An 18,118-nucleotide genomic window follows, 5' to 3' on the forward strand; every position below is an offset into this window, starting at 1 on the left:
AAAAAAAAAAAAAAAAAAGACTTTTTCTTCTGTAACTTTCAATTTCTTCTTTTTCCTAAGTCTTTCATAAGCCATATTAAAAAAAAGAAGAAGCAGGGCCAGGCACGGTGGATCACACTTGTAATCCTAGCACTCTGGGAGGCCAAGGTGGATGGACTGCCTGAGCTCAGAGGTTCGAGACCAGCCTGAGCCAGAGCGAGATCTTTTTTTTTTTTTTCTAGACAGAGCCTCAAGCTGTCCCCCTGGGTAGAGTGTCGTGGCATCACAGCTCACAGCAACCTCCAGCTCCTGGGCTAAATTAGCAAGTCTCCTGCCTCTGTCTCCCAAGTAGCTGGGACCACAGGCGCCTGCCACAATGCCTGGCTATTTTTTTTGGTTGAAGCCATCGTTGTTCAGCAGGCTGGGCTGGATTCAAACCCACCACCTTAGGTGTATGTGGCTGGTGTCTTAGCCACTTGAGCCAAAAGCACCGAGCCCAGAGCAAGATCTGGTCTCTAACAAAATAGCCAGGCATTTTGGTGGGCACCTATAGTCCCAACTACTTGGACGGCTGAGACAAGAGAATCACTTGAACCCAATTTATGAGCTGTGGAGCTACAGCACTCTACTGAGGGCAACAAAGTGAGACTCTGTTTCCAAAACAAAAAGGCCAGGCACTCTCACCTGTAATGTTAGCACTTTGGGAGGCTGAGGTAGATCATTGGAGCCCAGGTATTAGAGTCTACAGCTGAGCTGTGATCCTGCCACTGCACTCCAGCCTGGTCCACAGATACGCCATCTCTTCAAAAAAACAAAGAATGCTGGTGGCTCTCAGATTTCTTCCCTTTCACAGTTTACATCCCACCAAACCTGTACTCCGTGGTTCTCCGACTACACTTGTCCCTGAGAAGAGTTAAGATAACTGGCAAATGCTGCTGGGCAAGCACCTGCTTGTTAGCCATACTGCCACCTCAAACCCCAATTGGGGTGGCATGCCTTGCCCACACAAACCTTAGCACTGCCCCCTATTGTCTGCAAAGCTCTCTTCCTGTCACTGAGAACCTGTTGCCAGGAGATCATCCCTATCTTTCTATTGACAGCCCAATTTTTTTTTTTTGAGACAGAGTCTTACTTTATTGCCCTCAGTAGAGTGCTATGCCATCATAGCTCACCGCAACCTCATTCTCTCACCTCGGCCTCCCCAGTAGCTGGCACTACAGGCGTCAGCTATATTTAGAGGCAGGGGTGGGGTGGGGGCTGGGGGATGTCTCACTCCTGCTCAGGCTGATCTCGAACCTGTGTACTCAGGTAATTCACTTTACTAGACCTGCCAGAGTGCTAGGATTACAGGCCTTGACCCACAGTACCTGACCAGGCCAAGTCAATTCTTTCCCAGATGTTAGCCCAAGGCCCTCCCCTCTCCTGCCAACTCAGCATTCCCTTACTCAGGCACCTGCTGCAGTTCCAAACACAGTTCCTATTGGGCAACAGTGCTTTGACTAGTCTGTCCAACTACATTTCTGATGGTCTGTTGTGCCCCCACTTCAAAGTGCTTCTAAGCTTTTTCCAGAGGTGACACCACCACAGGGGCCCCTAGTTATTTTTATACCCAGCCTAGCATGACCAACCTTGAAGGTCTTATTTACCGTCTTCCCCATTTCCTCCACTCCCTTCAGTGCTTTGTATAGATTTATTTTAAGGAACCCTAAAAAAAAAAAAAAAAAAACACTTTCCTAGCTACCCTGCCTTCAAGGTTGGTTCTCAGTTTCTACCCAGAAACCCAGCCTCCTTCCTTGTCCCAATCTGGCTTTCTCCTGGGTCTCAGGGACAGGGCCCTAATGCTGACCTTTCCCAACTGGCATTCCCTCTTGCAAGCTTTGAGGGGGTGGGGACACTTCTGCAGCAGCAGAAATGGCCTTGTCACAAAGTGAAGGGGTACAGGGCCTTTCCCCTCCCCACCCTGGGAGTCTTAAGACATGTGGGTGAGCATTTCTCATCCCTCCTGAGTCTGCCACAAAGCCAGGTGCTTCCTGCCTTCTCCTCCATTTCAGGGCCTCAAGCACCTTGTAGACTGATGCCTTAGCCTCTTTATAACTCTCCAAAACCTTAACAAAAGCTGATGGCAGGAAGCAAGGATGGAGGGAAAACAGGAATGGAGCTAGTCTCAGGGGAGAGAGACTGGAGAAGACAGCTAGGCTGTGGTTAAGTCATTTATTGATTTTATTTCTAAAACCCACATAGCACCACTTTGCTGTTTCCAGAGCTTCAAAGAGCTAATTAACCACCCAATGAGCCCACCAGGGAAACCAAGCTCAGTAGGGGAAGCAGGGAGGTGGAACCAAGGTCAAAGAGGGAAGCCAGGCCCCTGCTCTGCCCCCATTCCATCAGTTAAGGACAAAGAAAAGATCTTAAGTCAAACTTGGTTGGGAAAATCCACAGAACTTGCCTTAGTTATGAGGCTTCCTCAAGCCCTGCAGGCTCACAGCAAAGTACAGGGAGCTGGACAGGGACCAGACACCAGGCTCTGCTCTGGGTAAACAGTGGCCAGCCCCAGCTCTAAGCTGGAAAGCAGCCCAGGCCAGAAATGCTGGCCCAGTGGCCATGTGCTAGGGAGAGCCTGCTGTCCCTCAGCCTCCCCCTAAAGGAAGAAGGGACAGCTGGGAAGCAGGGCAGTTCACCCAGGGGGGTGGGGGTAGCACAACCAAGCAGGAGCTACCTGAGGACCTCACATGGATTTTTCTGGTGCCACAATGCCAGTACCCGCTAACCACGACATGCAAAAACTCAAAATCGCCTAAGACCCTTTGCAAAGTGCTTACAAAGCAAAAGGTGGGGCACTGTATTTTGCCCCCCTCCCAAAGCCTACAGTGCTGGCAGGCTGCAAGTCACCAGCAGAGAAAGAAAAAAGCCACTTGGCAGTTTTAATTTTAGCTGCTCTGTGCCTGACAGACAGGATTAGTTGGCTTGACCTTTAGTGCTGATGCCTCCCCAGGCCCAAGGCCTTAGTCAGGTGGCAGTTTGAAGACACAGATCACAACTGGAGCTCATCAGACTTGGGGGTCCAAGCCCCAGGAAAAGGCCTTCAAAAGGACAGACTAAAGAACTAAGGGGTGAACAAGGGGGTAACTTGGTTCTCAGTCATGTTAACTAGTAAACAAGAGGCAGACAGTGGCACCCCCACAGACAGGCAGGTGGTAGGCTTCCTTAATTAACACCCACAGTTTCCCCCTGGGGAGAAGGGGCCTGGCCAGGTGCTGAACACAGGGCAGGCAACCTAGGTGCTGCCCCTGGTGATAGAGGTGGGTTTTTGCGAAAAGAAAATAAATAATAAACAGACCCAGAAAACCACACTGCTCTTTTATTCAATGGAACATTCCCCCCCTTTAGGGCAGTGTTGAATCAAACACCGAAAAAAAGCCCAGAGAAATTTCTGCAGATAAACCAGTGAAGAGAACGCGCAGTATACATTATTGTCAACATAATCACTCCATGAAGAGGGAAGGGGGGAGAAGAATGCAGAATGAAGAACAAGGGGCTCAAACCCCTAGACACTGCAAACATTCAGATGTTTGGGATTAAAATAAAATGTAAAAGGAAACCTTGCAGCAAGGAGGAGAGGAACAAATGGAATCTGCAGCATTTTAGGTGGTCAGAGAACATGGAAAGAACTCTTGGCAGGCCCAAGGTGGCTCAGGCTGTCCCACCTGTTGCTGGCAGGAGTGCCAAGATACACACAGATCCCAGAACCTGGCGATTAACCCACCCATGGCAACTGTACAATACTCATTCAACAAGGGTGGCAGAAAGAAAAGCCCACAAACATCTTCAGGGGTAGCTATGGAACCTTGAAAAACTGAGAACCAAATGAGGCACACCCCATTGCCTGACATTAATGGCCAAAACCTGTGCCTAAAACCATTTGCTCCCCTCTTCTTGGCAAGGGAAGAATTGGAGAAGGGAAAGGAAATCTAATTGCAGCAGAAGACCGGGAAGAGCGTCTCCTTGGACGGAGTCTGAAGGAAGGAAGAGATGAGAAAGTAACAAAGGGAAAAGAAAATTAATAAAAATTTCACAATATGGAGCCAGCGTGTTCCGATTCCGTCCACAAAAATAACTCAGGCTGCTTTGCCGAACCATCCTGTCCACCAGGGGCGCTGCTGAGGCTGTCTGCCTGGGAGGGTCACCAATGGGCGCGGAAAGTCCTCACTCTCATGGCTCGGGCCATCGCCGCCGCGGGGAGGGATCCTGGCGGCCCGGTTTGGGGAAGAGGCAAAGGGAGTTGGGTGAGGAGAGAAAGAAGACAAAGAAGACACTCGATGCTACGGGGCGCCAGAAGAGCCCAAGCTGGCGCCCCTACTACCATCTGCCCATTCCCAAGCGAGTCCTCAGTCGCTTGGCCCAGCCCGTGCGTGCACACACACACATGCGTGCACATACAATCACATGCGTGCGTCCCAAATGTCTGGCTCCATATGGTGAGGTTCGGCGTGTGTTTTAACGAGACCAATTCTCTCTCTATAATATATATTTTCTTAAAAAACAAGTCTAGTTCTGTGGTGGAGGCGGTGGGGGAGCTGGAGGCATCCCAAAGGGCGGCATGCCTGCCACCCCCATGCCCATCATGGTGACAAAGTTAGAAGGGTCCATGGGAGGCGGAGGAGGGGGGGGCGGGGCATACATCATGCCGGAACCAGGTGGTGGAGGCGGCGGAGGGGGAGGGGCCCCGGGCGGCAGAGGCGGCTGGACCCCGGGGGGCAGGGGCACCATAGTGGGGTTGCCTTGCATCTGAGGGGCTCCTGGAGAAGCTGCTGCAGCCGCCTGCTGCTGTTGCCATGGCGGGATGGACCCTGTGCCAGCGCTCGTGGTGGTAGTCGTCGTATCTGGGGTGGTAAAGAAGCCCAAGGTCACACGCGCGGGGGCACACCGCGGCTCTCTGCAGCTGCTGCCTTGGGATGGGGGCGAGGGGCGCCTGCTCCTTGCTTGGCATGCTGTACGGTGGTGGGGGGCGGGCTGGCAGGGCTGTCCTGGTGATGGGGAGTGGATGGGAGGGCAGGACTACCCTGGGGTCAGCCTGGAGGTCTCTGGGCTTAACATTGTAAGCCCTTTTGTCACCAATGCCCCTGGAAGGGCTGAGGGGAAGGTACCAGACACAAGAACAGCTCTGATGTCCCTCCACCCAGCCGCCGCCACCGCCGCCACCACCGAACGGCACATTCAACCTCAAGGCCACAGCTGCTCTCTCCCCACTGCCCAGCCCTATGTCTGCAGTCTCTCAACCCAATCACAGCCCTCCAGAGCATGCATGCACCATCCCACTCGGGCCATATGCGCCAGGGCTCAGGCCAGCCAGCAGCTCACTCAGCCTATGAGGGCCTGGACTTTGGCACCCTACCTACAACAGCAGGCTTCCCTCCAGCCTGGCCCCACAGATTTCTCCCCAGACACAACCACACCAAACATCAGCTCTCCTCTCCAAAACACTCCCTGGACCAGGGGTCCCTTTCTGTTCTCACCCTCAACAGAAACCAGAGTTTCACCCCAAGGTGTGTCTGCCTGACTTCGTGAGCTGTGAAGTTCTATGGCTCCTCTCAGCCCCACCCACCCATCCCACCCACCCCAACAAGCCCAAAATATTCTACTCACTTTGCTGCCATGGCAAGGGGGTACTGGAAGCCATACTGCTGCTGGGCGGAGGGGGTGGCGGAGGCTGCTGCTGCTGCTGTTGCCATGGGGGAAGAGGACCAGAGGGAGGGGGTGGGGGTTGCCCACTGGGAGGCGGCGGCGGCGGCGGCATCATGCCCATAGGCGGCGGCGGCATCATACCTGCAGGTAGATGTAGGCAAGGGTGAGGCCTCAGGGGGCAAGAGAGGATCTGGGCCAGAGCCCCATTCACTCCCAAGCCTAGGTTAAAACATAAAGCAAGCAGCCATCTATTACCTTTTCCTTGATGCAGGCGATAGACCCCAGAGCCCACAGGCGTACTTCCCAGGTACTGATCTTGATGGAAGGAAAGAGCAGGGACTTAGCAGGACATTTGAACTGGCCAGGAAAGACACCGCCACCCCGATATTAAGTTGCCATCTATACAAGAGCAGCTCTGACAATCCTGCCTGTGAGAAGCAGGATTCTGTGCCCATCTCACACAAAAGTCACTCACTACTGGCCCCAGAATGTAATCTTGCTCCTCCTGGAGCCTGAGTCTTGGCAAATCTGACAAACCCAAGACATTACCTAGTCACTTTGATAGCTGTTTCTAGCTCCCAGCCAGCCACCTGATGGAAACCCTTGCTTATCCCAAAGCCCCAATGTTTCTGGTCTGACACTTACTTACCCATTGGAGGAGGGCCATGGTGCCCAGGTGGGTGGGGGCCCTGGTTCATCGGTGGTGGTGGTGGCTGCATCCAAGGGGGTGGGGGTCCATTAGGGTTGTGCTGCATGGGATGTCCACCATGCCCACCTGTCAGGCTGGGTAATGGGTGTGGGAAGCTGTGGGGGCCACCTCCAGGACCTCCAGGACCACCTCCGTGCATGCCATGGTAGGGCCGACTTTCTGAAGGGCCAGAATTCATCCAGGGAGGACGGCTCTGGGTGGTAGACATTAGAGACTATGTGAGAGCATTTCCCGCCAATGTCCCTACCTGCGCCCCCTGGTGGCAACATTGTTCTTCTGGGTATGCCGTTTAAGACCAGAACCCCAAAACAGTGTCTTCCTAAAGTAAAAAGTCCCCCAAACCGGCCTGAAGTCCCAGAAGAACAATGTTGCCAACCATATTCAATACGCCCTACCCAAAGCCCCTGGCCATGGCTCCCATTGTCTATGGAAGAGAATGGGGAAGCCAGACCAAGAGAACCAGCCCCAGAAGCTCACCGGTGGAGGTGGGTTGTTGGCAGGAGCAGCAGGCCGAGGAGCGCTAGCCAGAGGTGTGGTGGCAGGCCCAGAGGTGGAGCCCACAGATGCTGGTACGGGTGCTTCACCCAGTTCAGCCATGAGTGACAAATATTCTTTATCCATCCGTGCTTTATCCTGAGCTGACTGGGGGTCACCAGGCCTTAAGTGAGGTAGGAAACAAAAACAGAGAAGGGGCAAAAATCATTAAGAAAGCTTTTATACTGAGGAATTTACATACAGAAGACCTTCAAAAATTCAATCATCAAATAATCACATCTTTCTGACCCCTTTCTGGGCTTGGCTCAAAACAGTCTCATCAGATCTTCAGTTCTGTGCCTAGTTCTGTTTCTGGCATTACTGCAGCGCCTATGCCACAGCAGAGACCCTGGGCAAAGAGCACATGACACAGCTGCGAGCACAGAGCCCTCATCAGCCACCAAAGCACAGGTTCTCTCAACTCTCAAATTCATCAAAATCTACCTTCCCAGTTTCATGAAAAAAAAAAAAAATGTGCAAGAGTAGAGCAATTGCCAGGAAAAATTCCCATAACAAAGGCTTGTTTGCCACACAGAAAAAAAAGTAAGTTATTTTGTTAACCGCTGACTTGCACCTGGTTAAAAAAAAAATCTATAGATTAGTGTTCCTGAGTCAATCTTAAGCAACATACACTGAACTTAGTAATTTTAAGCCCAATGAAAATATTTACACCCAGAATGTTTATCTAGTCTTCTTGGGCCAAACACAATAAATTAAGAATATATTCCATACAGGCTGTTTCTAATCATCCTGGGCTTTAAATCACATTACAGATACACACTCACAGAAAGTATTTCTCTAGGATCCATGTGAATAAAAACCAATTAATGTGGCTCAGCACCTGTAGCTCAGTGAGTAGGGTGCTGGCCACATACACCCAGGCTGGAGGGTTTGAGCCCAGCCCAGGTCCTGCTAAACTACAATGACAACTGCAACAACAACAACAAAAATAGCCGGGCATTGTGGAGGGCACCTGTAGTCCCAGCTACCCGGGAGGCTGAGGCAAAAGAATTGCTTAAGCTTAAGAGTTTGAGGTTACTGTGAGTTATGACACCACAGAACTCTACTGAGGGCGACATAGTAAGATTATCTTCAAAATACAAACAAACAATAATGTTGTCTTGGCCAGGCAACACAGCTGTAATTCTGGTATACTGGGAAGCTGAGGCAGGAGGACCACTTGATGCCAGGAGCTCAAGAGCAGCCTGGGCAACACAGCAAGACTTAACTCTCAAAAAAAAAAAAAAAAAAAAAAAAAAAAATTTTTTTTTTTTTTGGACAGAATCTCAAGCTGTTGCCCTGGGTAGAGCGCTGTTATGTCATAGCTCACAGCAACCTCCAACTCCTGGGCTCAGCCTCCCAAGTAGCTGAAACTACAGGCACCCATCACAACACCCAGCTATTTTTTGGTTGTAGCTGTTGTGGTTTGGCAGGCCCGGACTGGATTCGAACCCGCCAGTTTTGGTGTATGTGGCTGGCACCTTAGCCACTTGAGCTACAGGCACAAAGCCTAAAAATTGTTTTTAACTATTATTAGCTGGGCATAGTGGCTCACACCTATAGTCCCAGCTACTTAGGGGCTTGAGGTGTGAGATCACTTAAGCCTAGCAATTAGAGGTTACAGTTGAGCTATGATCCATGCCCCTGCACTCCAGTATGTACATAAGAGCCTGTGCCTTAAAATTAAAAAAAAAAAAAAAAAAAAAGCTATCCTATACACCAAGCTATCACAAGAACAGCAAGCCTCACCTTTGGAATTTGCAATCTGATGCTATGTGGCCAGCCCCTCCACACTTGGTACACACTGTGGTATTGGTGATGCTGCGGGTCTCTGAGCTTTGCCAGGGTCTTAAGATCCTGCTGAGAAAGAAAAAAGGCAACAAGGGCTGTGGACAATCTCTACTTCCATAGGTTCTTCAGGTCTGTATGCACTCTCCTCTAAACTGATTACATACCTGTTATCATCTTCCCGAAGGGTCCCATTCAAGCGAGCCAACTCCCGAAGCTGCATCTTCCGTAGATCATTCTGGTCCTCTGGGGTCTCAATACCCTGTTTCAGGATGTTTCTGATCTAGTGAAGACACAATGGATGGTTACAAAAAATGTTTTGTTTGGGCCATCTAGATGTCTGGCAAAAGGTTTCCTCTCAGGGCTCACCACTCACCTGTTCTACGGCCTTTTTGACATTCTCCATTGTATTGGCAGTGACCAGGGCGTGAAGTGGCTCATCTTCCCCTGGCAACATCTGGCCATCTTTGCGCCCAACCTTCCCTTCTTTCACAGACCCTTTCCCTCGGATCATAATCTTGGCATTACACTCCTTCTCTATGTTCTTCAGGGTATTCCCTCTATGAGAGCCAGGAAAAGAGTGAATTGGTACCTAACAGGCAAGTTCACATTCCAAAGCAGGCAAAAGTTGGGCTGGTTAGGCATTAATGGCAAACACCAAATGCAAAGACTTGGATTTTCCCTCTAAGAGCTCCATGATTTCTAAGGTCAGCCACACCAAACCCAAAAATTTCACTTCTCTACAGTGAAACAGGAAAATAAAAGAGATTTTCTCACAGAACAATGTAATCCAAAGTAAACATCCTATCACAAACAGAAAGCAAGGCAGTAGCACCCACTTTGGTACAAAATACACAGTTCTAATGAATTCTGTATGTGTAGCCTTAGGCTAACAGTTACCCACCTGGGCCCAATTAGCAGCCCCACAAAGTTGATTTCTGGATATTCATCTTGTGGAATCATTACTTTATCACTCACACGTGTTGCTGGAGGTCTATGGAAGGAAAGACTGTCACTTGGACTGTACACTTACAGAAGATAACACATATTAACCAATAGCTCTTCTAGACCCATGGGGGCAACCATGTGCTGATTATAGGGTAACACCAAAATTGTCCCAAGTCACACATGATCCTCATGTCTCCTTCCTTCCCAAGACAGCATAGCCCGGCTCAGCGCCTATAGCTCAACTGGCTAAGGCGCCAGCCACGTACACCTAAGGTGGCGGGTTCGAATCCCCAGCCCGGACCCGCCAAACAACAATGACGGCTGCAACCAAAAAATAGCCGGGCGTTGTGGCGGGCGCCTGTGGTCCCAGCTACTTGGGAGGCAGAGGCAGGAGACTCGCTTGAGCCCAGGAGTTGGAGGTTGCTGTGAGCTGTAATGCCATGGCACTCTACCCAGGGGGACAGCTTGAGGCTCTGTGTCAAAAAAAAAAAAAAAAAGACAGCATAGCCCGGCCTGCTTACTTGTAATCCGCAGGTGGCTTGAAATCAGGGTTGAGTGCAACCATCTCTGTGATGAGGTTGTGCCGCTCCTCTTCAAGCTTTTTTCGGGTGCGAAACTCTCGAGTGTTAAGCCGCTTCCCCTCACTGTTGTAGATGGGCTCAGGGGAAGGGGACCTGTGGAAAACAGACTCATGCTTATTGTTCCGCCCCAACTTCTCTCATTCCCACATGGACTATAACAAGTCTTCCCCAGCCCTTCTGCCTCTCAGACCCTAATAAAACACTCTTCCGGAGGAACCGACCATAACGTGTGCTACTCAAGATCGTGTGGAATGGGGAGATGGATCTGACTTAACATTAGGGAGGTGTGTGTGAGAAAGGAAAAAAATGGTTTTGCTTCTAAAAGTGAGAAGAGAAAAAAAGTCTATCCTTTGGGAGAAAATCTTTGGACTGTTAAGTGGCAAGGACAGTATTATCCTCTCAAGTCTTCTTGCCAAATATAGATTTTCTTTCATTTGAAAAAAAATTATAGTATTGCAACTTTATGAACCACAGAAACCCCCAGTTTAGGTAAAATGTTAACTCTTGGAGAGCTCATGCCCTATCAGGAAGAGCGTCTGTACCCAACACATAGTTAAGTATGAGCTCTTTAACCCAATGAAACTGGGACTCAAGGTTACTGAAGCTACTTGGCCCCAACAATGGAGAAAGATGATTCAAGGCTTCATCTTTGCTTTTCCTTCAATGGCCTGGCTGTGCCCAAGGCCCAGGAGACAACCTGTTTTTTCTGGCTGTTCGAGGTTGGGCAGTCTGGGTAGAGAAAAACGTTAAATTGCTAAAGCAGCTTCTAAGAGAGGCTGCAAATGCAGATTTGGTCAAATACTTGTCTAGGGTCTGAACCTGCAAACAGCAAGGGGAAAACCTACAATTCTCCGCCAGAGTTTACAAAGTCCAGAAAGCAGATTTTCTCTCTCTCATTTTTTTTAAAGGAGTAAAATGCTGTTGCTACAAGTAAAAAAAATAGTAATGATAAAATGGTCAGTTTACCACAGCTGGTTTTGCGGTAATTAAAAAAAAAAAAAAAAGAGAAGTTACACTCCTAGAATTCTGAGTTAAGATTATAAAAAGGACCATAGCTTGATAATCTGAATGAAAATTTAGTAGCAGCTGCAAGAAGGGAAGAGACCATGTGGATCAAGTTATTAAAAAAACATCCTGAAAGTAGTCAAGATTCCTATACCCTTGGTTTAGTTGAAAGAACCTTGCCTAGTTGGAGAGCAAGGACTGAGAACTCGGCTGCTCCCACTGTCTTCAGCCTAAAGGGAACCATGTCATACCACGTTACACACACGATGGAATAAAAGGTCAGGTTTGTTCATTGCTAATGACGGCTAAATGACACCTCCGTTTCTAGCATTTGTATAAACTGTTAGCACAATCCAATTAATAGTGAACAAAAACAGCAAACATAACCCCAGCTCATTAGACTATCATCTTATACATTTAATCTACAGATTTTAAAACATTTTTAACTGTTTAAGTTAAGCAACATCAAAATTGTATAAAGTGGCTTAATTGTGAGATTAACACCTTAAGAAATAATCTTATTAAGGTAAGAAATTCATGCATTTCCCTTCAACCTGGTCTCAAAATCAAAACCAATCAGGCATTAGGGCCTCTTTCAAAACTGAACACAAGGGAGGAAAAACTCTGCTCTGGTTTCATTTCTAGCATGCTTGACCCTGTTAATTCCCACCCACAGCTGTCTAAAATTAAGCATTTCTGGCTAAGCACCAAAACAAGTTTTACCAGTACCCAATTGGCCACATAAAGGCCTCACAACAGTTTAACCTCCTCCCAAACTGTAGAAGTAAAAGGCAAAAGCTAATATCTAGAGGTTAGACTAGCCCGACTTCTTCACCTTGAATAGGCATCGGGTAGATCAACTAAATTCTAAGTTCTCCAGGAAGCAAAGAAGGTTTGTTAAAAATTCAACCTTTGAAGGAATTGCCTGGTAACCTGTAGACATTATTAAAGGAAAAAAAGGCCAAAAAGGCACTAAACAGTTGTGGTCTATAATCTACAATGTAAATCTTTAAAAAAAAAAAAATCTTCAAATGAAAAAGAGGCATAAGTCACAACACAACCTTCCAACTAAAATCTATACCAAAAAAACATAAATTAAGTAAACCTGAATAGTCAATATGAATAAGGAAGTTAATTAGTTTCCAGGCTAAGAGTGACAGAAAGATACTGAGTGACTACTAAAGCCATTACATCATCTTCCTGATTTCGTTATTAACTGAGTAACAAAAGCCAAAAACACTACTTTTTTAAAAGTCTTTTCAACTATGCTATATGCATGAAGAAAAATTTTAACAAGGAGAGACTGTGCTGTTAAGTAACCAGATTTTAGCTGTTCAAAGACCAATTAGCTAATAGAATTCCAGCTTAAACAGTTCATCTCCCCCTAACTTTTTATTTTTCAAAAGATGAGAAAAATTTAAAACTGAAATGATATGACCACAGCTGTTTGAGGCCCACGTTGCCTTTTTTAAAAAAAAGTAATTTAGGGTTGGTTGCTTGCCTTCTTCCCAAAAGAGGTAAGAGTATTCTGGCTCCTCCCACACCCCCAGGCAATGGCCAAGGCTGAAAATTAACTGGCAGTGAAGGAAGTTGGTTAGGAACCTCATCTGATTTTAACCATCTCAAAACCATGAGCAGGAAGACTGCAGCAATGAGCTGATCCGAGTTTCTGGCCTGCTCAAATTCACCGATGCTCAAAAATATTCTTAATCCCTGCATCGTGTACCTGTGAGAAAAACTCTACCTCCTGGGCTTTCAGCCAAAGCAGGTACTGAAAAGGCAGGTTAATGGGCCACCTCACTGTCCCTAGGGGTGGGTAAAGCAGGTTAAAATCTACATGCTTACCAATTAGAAACCAGTTGTCCATTTTCCTGTAACTTTTTATTCTCCTAATAATTAAGTTTCATTGCAATTTTCTAACTGTTGACTGACCATGTATGTTACTAATTAAACCCTAGGCCCCCAAATGGTCAGAGTACCAGTCGTCTTACTAGGATTTCATTGACACAATATGTTGCCACCAGTAAAACGTATTGAGAAAAAGGTAAAAGCGTTACTGTCAGCTGGTTAAAACTGTTTCCCAACCTGTCCTCAGGGTTAGGGGGGATGCCCAGGTCTCCTGTGCGCAGTTTACGAGTCAGGTCTTCTATCTGCAGTTGCACTGGAAGAAACCAGGTTAGGAAAGAAAAAAAAGGATGGAAAAAAGACAATGTTACCAAAAAACATCTTAAATCTCAACAATAAGCATGAAGAACTCGGAGACTTTGAAAGGGACGATTGATCAGTGAACACAATGAGGCAAAAAAAACCCCTAACCAACTATGCGCAGGAATCCATTTACATCTATTAAGTATTTTTCACTTCAAAATGGTTATCACTTAAGGAAGCAAACAGTTTGTTGGAAGAGGGGTTAGAAGTAAAGACTGTTCACTAAGGCTAACATCAAAGCAATTATTAGGTAGGTGTTTCACCTCTCCCTCCCCACCGAGGCTTGCTTACAATTGGCACCCAGAACCAAAACCATGTGATATCACCAGTACCTGATTCCCATCAAATTATCTGAGGGCAAGACTTGAGTTTATTTTTCTTCATTAAATATTAAACACAGCCCAAAACAAGACCCAATTAACATGGGACAAGGAAAAATACCAGTTGAGCAAAGATAATCTTCATTAATAGCAGACTTAAAACTCTTTAAACAAGACACTTAATAACCAGTTCAACACCATATGGAAATTTATACATACTTTTTCTATACAACCACATCTGTACTAGAGTAAGGGTGGTCTCCCAATACCTGCAGCTTGTATTCAGATATTAAATGACAAACCACGTTATCTTAAACCAATAATAACAACAAAGTGCTAGAAATGTTTTCAGCCTTGCTATTTATGTGGGGAGTTGGTGTATAGAAGATGGCGAGTGTGGGTCAAGGAGAATGAATGTGGCCCTCAGGCCTTGACCAATGAGGCTGTACATGAAAAAGAGAGATGAGGGTTTCACAAAAGTTGCCAGTGACTCCAGGGAAATGTTACACAGCTGATTTTCAAGATAATGGGAACTGCAGAGCCAGAGTGGCTTTCTTCAATGTGATAACCACCTGTTCCTTACCTTTGTAGCATCTCGAGTTCTGAGCAGGCATCTCTAACAAGGGCAAATCTTACTGAGTTGGGTTAAAAGTTAAGTTGGCTCCAAGATTAATGCATGTTTAACCCAAGACACCCTTCTAATTTTAAATATATCCCCAGGGCTATACCACACCCCCACATTGAAACTCTGAAATGAAAACTCATTAATATAAAAGAAGACACTGAGGGCATTTTGGACAAAGCAGTGTATCGTGGGAGAGAGAAGATAATTAAGACCCATGGCTCCCCAAACTCCTTTATACCAGAAAAACTGTGACTTTGCACTCAATAACTCAAGGTGAAAGCCACCTTCTTCATGAGGCAGGCTATCTTAACTGGACTGCTAGGCTGTAGGCTGTATCTAAACAAATAGTTGGAGCAGCACCTGCGGCTCAAGGAGTAAGGCACTGCCCCCATGTACCAGCCCTGCCCAAAAACTGCAACAACAACAAAAATAAATAAATAAATGGTTGGTACTAAAGATTAAACGGAAAGAATCACTATCTTCTAAAAGCAGCAGTTCTCAACCTGTGGGTCATGACCCACAGGAACTGTATTAAAGGGTTGCAGCATTAGGAATGTTGAGAACCACTATTCTAAAGAAACCTATTTGGGCAGTGCCTGTGGCTTAAAGGAGTAGGGCACTGGCCCCATATGCTGGACATGGCAGGTTCAAACCCAGCCTTGGCCAAAAAAAAAAGGAAAGAAACCTATTCTACCCTCTATTTTATTCTATCTACTTTGATTATAGCTATAAATAGCCCTTAAGGCTCAGTGCTAAGCCCTCTGCAGGAAGAAAAGAGTTGTTACAAAGAATGAGTTTATTTTTCCCATTTTCTTTTCTTTTTTCTTTTTTCTGAGACAGTCTCTCACTTTTGTCGCCCTGGGTTGAATGCCATGGTATTGCATGGCTCAGAGCAACTCCATACTCTTGGGCTCAAGCAATTCTCTAGCCTCAGCCTCCCAAATAGCTGGGACTACAAGTGCCTGCCGCAACACCCAGCTAGTTTTTATAGATAGGGTCTTCTGCAGGCTGATCTCAAACTCCTGAGCTCAAGCAACCCTTCTGCCTCAGCCTTCCAGAATGCTAGGATTACAGGCATGAGCCACTATACCCAGCTTGAATAGAATATATTCAAGATCTGCTTGTGTCCGTGGGACACCACTCCACTAGGGCCATTACACAAATTTATAAAAACTGCTCTAATATGAGACATAAGGGGGTGAGTGAAGTAGACAGGAACTGTGGGAAAAGTAGTAGTATTAGCAATACTGTGGAAAGGAGACAGATAATACCAACGCCTCAAAATTCTTAGCAGTCTAAAAAACAAGAAATTAAGACCCTAAAGAATCACAACATGATAACCTTGAAGCTTTTATAGTTTATGAAGCCCACAGCCTCATACTTAGAAGTCTTTGCCCTAATTTCCTCCAAAGGGGATATTCAATTGGTTAGTAGGAAATGTTCACCAAGTGAATTTTTTGAGACAGCCGCACAGGTATAAAAAAGGTAAAACTTGAGTTAAAAACCTTATAGTTTAAAAAAAAAAAGTAATCTTGAGATTAATTGCAGTTCCACTGTGGATAGTCATTCTTAATTCTTGAAACTCCCCAGCAGATGACATCTTTTATCCTACCACCTCATTCCAGTTCCATGCAGTATACCCCTTCTCCAGCAGAATTCTTTAATAGTAAATACAGAGCCTGTTCATTTTAAGACAGCTCTCCAAAGCCCAAGCCAGAAAAGATACTGAAGGGAAGGTTAAATTCAACAAAATAGTAAAAGGGGTAAACTGTAAACACACTTCCAGAACCACTTTTTTGTTAAAACTGAGTTTTGTTTTGTTTTCCCTTTCAGGAAGTACCTATAAAAGTAAAAGACCACATTTTAGGGGAGGGGAGAAATATGAAATTATGGTGAAAGGCCACGCTTTGTAAAAGGTACCTGGTTTACAATACCTGCAATGTTTTCCACTGGGGCCTGTCCAGAGCAGCAGATGACACTTCATCAACTGGCAATGAGCAGCAGCTGAAAAGGGTGGGCTGCTGGACTGGGGGGACTATTCTCACTCTTGAGAGGGCCCCTACCTTCCTGGCACTTGTAGAGAACACTGCTATTATAAACAGACCAAAACAAGGAGCTGCAAATGCAGGACTCACTGACAGATCACACCAGAACCATGAAAGTATACCTGACCATATCTTGTCTCAAAAAAGAAAACGAAAACCTCAAACTTTTAACAAACAGAAACTTCATTCAGAATCTAACAGTAATAATCTGAAAATGCATTTGGATGCAGAACGTGTATTTACCTATATAAGCTCTTTCTTGTTCCCGAGTAAGTCCAGGGGGAATAACTGTAGGCATTCCTGGAATCACTGTCTTCTGTTCCATTGTGTCTTGGTTCCAGCGGCTCCTCTTCCGCTTCTTACTTGGGAAGTCTAAAGGCAGACAAAGTCCATCAGACATAAAGATGAACTAGCAAGCAGAGCAACTATAAACAGGCATGTCAGGATACCTAAGATATTACAGAGAAACTCAGCACTCTGAAACTGAGAACTTGACCTAAAACTTTAGAGATGAGATATTAAAACATATGGCCACTAACAAATGCAAGCAGTAACCTAATTCTCTGTATCCTCAGTTAACCTGAAACAATAAAAAATAAGCACAAATAAAACATATGGCCACTACAAGGGTATCTGGTCCTGAGCCAGAAAAATAAACATTTCACATTTTCTCTTTTTTTCCTTTGTTTAAAGAAAGGAAATAAGGTAAATAAGTAAACAAATTCTTCATGGACAAGACTTCAGCAAGTGAAATGAAGTAAAAAAAGTTACACACTACAATCGTGGGAGGCTTTGAAAACTCCAGGGGATACAATAGCTTGAAGAATCTCTGGCAGGTCTGTAAAGCAGTACTGGGGGAAAGCTGGCTTCTCCCACCTCCACCCGCCCCACACCAGTCAACGTTCTACAATAGACCAGAACACCACTAAAACTACTACTACAAACTACTAAGCAGAAAAACCTGATTCTTCAACAAAATCACCTTTTCTTCTTAAGTTTAACCAAGATCAGCATTCAGTTTTCTTGGCCAGTTGGGCACTCGGGTCTGAAGTCTCAAATATTCAACACAGAACCACCTATATGACAGTAAGCAAATCCTCTTTCCCCAATACACAGGCAGACACTCCCTACGTTCACCGCAAAAATAGTTCTACTTCCCAAAGGCCCAGAAGGGAAGCCTTTTTACAACGGAAAGCGGATCACACTCTAGGATAAAGGCGAATTCGGAAAAACCCAGAATCCCTTCCTAAAAGGCCAAAAAGATTGAAGCACCCACCACCTGAAGCCTCTTCCGCTCTCCAGCAGCGTCAACACCTGCCGTATTATACTCGCAGAGGAACTGAGATTCCTCTCACGCCACAGAGAAGTTCCACATGATCAAATGACCCTTCCACGCCCCTTTGGCAGCCACATCCTCCCCCTCGCCCCCCTCCACAAGCGGGGCTGGATGGCAACAGGGGCCCCCAGTTTTTAAAAAGCTGAGCCGCAAAACCCAGCCACCACACACTGCGTCTGCGCACAGTAGACACCTCCTACTTTTCACCCTCCCCCAACGCGCGTGCGCACTTGAGACCACGAGAATCAGGCCGCGCGCGCCTTGGAGCGCCTCCGCCCGGGCCTCCACGTGAGCGCGCCTGCGCGCGCGCCCCTGCCGCGTGTAGCCGCCGCCGCCGCCGCCGCCGCGCGCCCCTCAG

General features: G+C 46.6%; 2 protein-coding genes across 16 annotated transcripts in view; both read right to left on the reverse strand.

Moving 5' to 3' along the window:
- PYGM (glycogen phosphorylase, muscle associated) overlaps positions 1–1,089 on the reverse strand; it is a 17,980-nt gene extending 16,891 nt beyond the window's left edge. Inside the window, exon 1 of the mRNA XM_003798619.2 lies at positions 664–1,089. The gene's annotated coding sequence lies outside the window, so the exon portion shown is untranslated. The remainder of the gene's footprint in view (positions 1–663) is intronic.
- Positions 1,090–3,315: 2,226 nt separating this feature from the next.
- The window catches only part of SF1 (splicing factor 1), a 15,720-nt gene continuing 917 nt past the window's right edge, over positions 3,316–18,118 (reverse strand). Inside the window, exons 2-14 of one of the 15 annotated variants that reach the window (XM_003798622.3) lie at positions 16,668–16,796; positions 13,312–13,387; positions 10,162–10,314; positions 9,597–9,686; positions 9,069–9,252; positions 8,860–8,975; positions 8,654–8,761; positions 6,848–7,028; positions 6,311–6,584; positions 5,917–5,976; positions 5,623–5,802; positions 4,658–4,859; positions 3,316–4,224 (exon numbers count right to left, since the gene is read on the reverse strand). In XM_003798622.3, coding sequence (XP_003798670.1) covers positions 4,095–4,224; positions 4,658–4,859; positions 5,623–5,802; positions 5,917–5,976; positions 6,311–6,584; positions 6,848–7,028; positions 8,654–8,761; positions 8,860–8,975; positions 9,069–9,252; positions 9,597–9,686; positions 10,162–10,314; positions 13,312–13,387; positions 16,668–16,796 — 1,883 coding nt within the window. In that variant the 3' untranslated portion in view covers positions 3,316–4,094. Of the gene's footprint in view, positions 4,860–5,622; positions 5,803–5,916; positions 5,977–6,306; positions 6,585–6,847; positions 7,029–8,653; positions 8,765–8,859; positions 8,976–9,068; positions 9,253–9,596; positions 9,687–10,161; positions 10,315–13,311; positions 13,388–16,667; positions 16,797–18,118 lie in introns of all 15 variants that reach the window. The other 14 variants (XM_012810685.1, XM_012810690.1, XM_012810687.2 and 11 more) reach the window with 14 other exon arrangements.

Source organism: Otolemur garnettii, unplaced genomic scaffold, assembly GCF_000181295.1.
Source record: "Otolemur garnettii isolate 467f Iridium unplaced genomic scaffold, OtoGar3 scaffold00140, whole genome shotgun sequence".
Classification (NCBI taxonomy): domain Eukaryota; kingdom Metazoa; phylum Chordata; class Mammalia; order Primates; family Galagidae; genus Otolemur; species Otolemur garnettii.